Genomic DNA, 4739 nt, shown 5'->3' on the forward strand with positions numbered 1-4739 from the left:
GGGAAAGAAAGGGTAAACAGCAGCTCCCCACAGATCAAGAGCTGACTGGAATCCAGGCCAGACGTCCAGAGATAATTTTATTGGTGGCATTAAACTGAGTTACGAGGTTTTTACAATCCAGCCACTTATGAGAAATCTATTAACAGTAACTGGACAGGCAGAATGCATCTTGACAGAGAGCGGCATGGGCATTAATGGGGACAATCCATAACAGGACAGCCCGCCGGAAAGGTTTCATCAGATGCTTTCATTTGCTTCCTAGAATTTCTGCTTAGAATCAGTTGACATAGCATGCAAGGTTTTTTTAATCCCCCCCCCAAAAAAAAAAGAAAAAAAGTAGTCCATTAATCGGCTAATGAAATATGAAAATGTTTATGGGCCATTCAATCTTCCAAACTGCGGTTCTATAATCCACCTTTCAGACATTCAGCTCTACCAGCAAGAATTTATACCAGAGCTGCTTCTTTTTTACGACCCCTTCATTATATTTGTCTTGTTAGATACAGTTTATATATTTATTTCATGAGTGAGGGGCCCATGCTTAGACAATTCAATTCATTTTACACAACATTCGCATATTACTGCATACATTGAAACATCTCCCAAGGCTGCCTGGGAAGGAGACCTTCACTCACTAGCAAACAGGGCTGTGAGCCCAGCAGAGCTCTGGGACCACCACTTAATCGCAGACCTGCTCGGAAAGTGCCCGCAGGGATAGTCTGCAGGAGCATCCTGCCCTGGCCATCCTGCCCAGCCCTCCTTGCTGGCTGCCCCCTCCACTTTATAGTCCTCTTCCTGATGTTCACTACTGCTCCACTGGAGACCAAGCTTTATCAGAAATAAAAAGGTGCACCTCATCTGTACAGTGCAGGTAACAGAAGCCTCTCTTTTTCTGCTGAACACCAGGCTTGCAACTAATAGTTAGGCCAGAGATAAACCACCCAGCACCTCTCCCCAGAACCACATGGAGCTCTCAACACATCCTCTTTATTTATTTGCTCATCACTAACTACTCCGAGCAGGCACCAGCATCCCTGCAAACTGCAACACTAGGAAGAAAAATGGAGCCTGGGCTCAAGGGGCTGTAGAGATTGATTTACAAGGGAAGATTAAAGGAGCTAAATCTGTGCTGTTTGACTAAACAACAACTAATGGGGGAGGGCTGGATAACGAGACTAGAGACATCCGAGGAGACGCCAGTGGCCCAGAGCACACCCCAGGGATGCTCCCTCCTGTCCATCCCGGCTGGGCAGGCTCAGAGACTACGATGCTCCCGCACAGGCTTGGGGACCCCGGCTGCCACCGGGCATGGCAGCAGGCGACACGGGGCAGCCCTGGTATGGCATGGACCCGTGTCCCCCCGGGAACCCACTGTGCCTTCCCCTGAGCACACCCCAGCTCAGGGCGCCCGCAGTGCTGAGGACAAGAGCATCCACAGCCGCCAGCGCCGTTGGGAAGGTGGAGAAAAGGCTGATCCATTCAGTCTGTTAAACAGGAAAATAGTTCCCTTGTCCTAAAAGGCTACAACCAGGAATATTATGAAGCCATTCATTACTTACTAATAATTAAATCAAAATTAAATGTGAACAGAGGTGCATATTCCTTATTAAAAGAGATTAAAAAGAAAGCAGATATACAAACAAAAAATTACTCTGGGGCTGAAAAAGAAAGAAAATCAAATAAAAACTAGCCCGTAATAAAGGCGCACTCTGTTTGCTCCAACTCATAAAGCCTGAGTTCATCAATTTTCTTTAAATATTAGCAACTTAATTAAATCTGCTTTTTTCCCTTTAATCCTCTCCTCTATCTAAAATAGATCTGTCCACATACAGAAGTTTGTAACTAGTGCTGACCCCATAATTCTGTTTAAAAAAAACCCAACAAAATCCACATCAAACTGACAGCAGCCTCAGGGGAAATTACAGTTCAGAAGAAGGATTAGCTAGAGAACCCAGATTTTATGGAAATGGTATCAGCCCTTCCTAAAGTACACGTAGGTGTGCAAGAGGCATCCATGGAGGGCAGCTACATTGCAGGGAGCTGTTGGGTCCTGGACCCACAGGCTGTGCTGGGAGGGCTGGCACACTGCCCTGGGAAGCCGGGGGCCACCCCAGCCTTGGCCACCCGAGGCGGGCACCTCAGCTTCTCCCAAGCCCAGGGAAAAGCCTGGCCCCTGGTTGCTTTCAGCCCTCAGGAGCAATATCCACATAGAATGGATGTCAGTGCAGGCTGGCTGCTTATTCCAAGTGGGGTGGGCAATGCAGTGAATGATGTGGAAAAGGGCTGTAAAATAGGTTAGTTGTAGGTTCCTGGGCTTGTTTTGGAGATGAGGCAGTTGCTAGGCTACCTCCTGAGTTTGACAGGGCCTGATGCTTCGAGTCGCTTCCCAGGGGAGCTGTGAATTAGCTGTAACTGCATCGAGCGTCGTAAAACGTCGTGGTGGAGGAGCATGGCTTCGAGTGTCCTCTGAAATGGACACAAATCACCACTGAAATCCCAGCTGGCCCCTAGCCAGGAAGCCCATTTTCAAGCCTCCTCCAGACTCATGACCAGACAGATGAGGCCATCAGACAGCCCTGCTGCACAAGCTCTTGGGCATTTTCCTCTGGGGAGAGCCCAGGCCACGTAGGGGCAGCTCTAGTTGGCTTGCAGCATGCTCCCCTGACTGGTCTCAACAGCCAGCACTGCCTTCATCAGTATACAAACAACACATCCTCTCAACTCACAGGAGCCACAGGACAGCTTCTCCACAGCTCCTAGAAAAGGACAAAGCCCAGCAACCCCAAGGCAAAATGCTCCTTCAGCCTCAGGACACCAGGAGTGGAAGTAGCAGAGGTCCACATCCAGCCTCCCCACACCCCAGGAGGTCAGACACCAGGGAAGCAGCTAGGTCCCAAGGACAGACCCAGTCCTGCCCAGCAAGGCGTTGCTATCTGCCAGCAGCTCCAGGTTTGCCAGTGCTCCTCTCCACAGGGCACGTGAGCAACGGCAAGAGCCAGAACAGCACAAATAGCCACCCCTTTGCAGAGAAGGAAGATCAGGAGACCAGCGTGCTCCAGTGACTGTCATCACACCTTCTGACAGCAGGACACGCTGGTTACGAGTCCAAAACCTCCCAGCACCTCTCCCTGAAGGTCTGTTGGTGCCACTGCCTGTGTGAAGGCCAGCGAGGGTCCAGCCCTGGAAGCAGCATAGTAACACAGCGCAGCTCCCAGCCAGCACCCAGGAGCACCCGCGGTGCAGGCCTGATGGGGACAGCTCCTGGCAAGGCCCAGGGAAGCTGTTATCACCAGTGCTGGTCCTCAGGGTCCTTCCAAGCCCTGCACACCCACACCAAGCACTTCCCACACCATGCTGTGCAGGCCAGCCTGAGATACAGAAATCCTGCCAAAACCTTGCCCTGGCCACAAACAAGCAGGATTTCCATGCCACAGCTAGAGTGGGACATCTCCTCTGCCAGCTCCAGTCTGTGAAGATAATTATCTAGGAAACAGCAGGTCCAACAGAGCACAGTCCTTCCAGGACCAGGAGGGAGCTACAGCGAGAGGCCACAGAACAAAACCCAGCACACTACCTCCATGCTGAAAGGGCTGCAGGACCATGGACCAACCACCTTCAGGAAGTCAGGGTTGCACCCATGGCAGCAACTGCTGGGGTAAGAAGGCCCTTGGTGTCGACAGCAGCGTTTTGGCTCCCAAGACATGGCAGGGACCAGCGTGAGCAGGTGCCTGTCCTGCCCGGTCTGCACATCTGCTCCAGCCCCAGAGATGGCACTGAGCCTTCCCGACTGCCCTCACAACACCTAGAGCTGCATCCCTTCTTGCCCCCACTGCAAACACCATGGGAACCCAGCACACAGCTGGAAGAACACAAATGTGAGTTTTGGTGTGCTCCTTCCCTCGTGTCTCTGGGAGCACATTAACCTCACCACCCCCAGCAGGGACCAGGCTCCTACCATCCCAGTCCATGAAGTGGTTCTCCAACCAGGCCCCCAGGAGCAACCCTCACACAGGCCCTTCTTCCCTGCCAGGCTGGAGCGCACCACCAGCACGCCCTGGTCTGCCCCATGGAGATACATGGTTACCTTACCTTCCCCACGTACAGTGGCTCCGTGCCCGTGTACTCCTCCACCACAAAGAATTGATTCCAGACCCAGCCACGCTTCACTCGCCCACTGGCCAGCAGCGCGGGGTCCCCTGGCTGCCCTAGGCCAGGGTCCTCCACCACAGTGCGTGTGGCCCAGGCCCCCAGCTCCTGGATGGCATAGAACAGCAGCAGCATGGTCCACGAGAAGCCCTGCAGACCCTTTGCCATTGCACTCTAGGAGGCTGCATAGGCAGCAGCTTTCGGACAGGCAATTAGCATCCTTTAGGGAAGAGGAGAAAAGTCCACACCAGCAGCATGGGGCTCATCTGTCAATGCAGAGCGTCCTCATCCCTGCTGCATGTTTGGTCCTGCAGTTGGAGCACTCCCGTTCCAGCAGGTTGGAGTCACATATGTGACAAGAGGCGTCCCGGACCACCCGCTGCTAGCGCTGGTGCAGTCAGCGCTGGTGCCTCGCAGGCTGCTCCTGGGTCTCCAGAGAAGAGTCTGTCAGCTGGCATTTGTCCCCAGGGACAGAGCTGCACAGCTCCGTGCTTGGCTGCCACTGTTCTTACTGGGGAGCAGGGTCACGTGCAGCCTGTTGTCCACCCCACCACCGGGCAGGGAGCTCTGCAGCGATGTGTGGGGCACGGGCA

The 4739-nt window shown here is 53.2% G+C and overlaps 1 protein-coding gene across 1 annotated transcript in view; it reads right to left on the reverse strand.

Moving 5' to 3' along the window:
- LOC104530782 (cadherin-22) overlaps positions 1-4314 on the reverse strand; it is a 48463-nt gene extending 44149 nt beyond the window's left edge. Inside the window, 1 exon segment of the mRNA XM_010175473.1 lies at positions 4084-4314. Coding sequence (XP_010173775.1) covers positions 4084-4314 — 231 coding nt within the window.
- Positions 4315-4739: the final 425 nt, after the last annotated feature.

This window comes from Antrostomus carolinensis, unplaced genomic scaffold, assembly GCF_000700745.2.
Source record: "Antrostomus carolinensis isolate BGI_N321 unplaced genomic scaffold, ASM70074v2 scaffold27079, whole genome shotgun sequence".
Classification (NCBI taxonomy): Eukaryota; Metazoa; Chordata; class Aves; order Caprimulgiformes; family Caprimulgidae; genus Antrostomus; species Antrostomus carolinensis.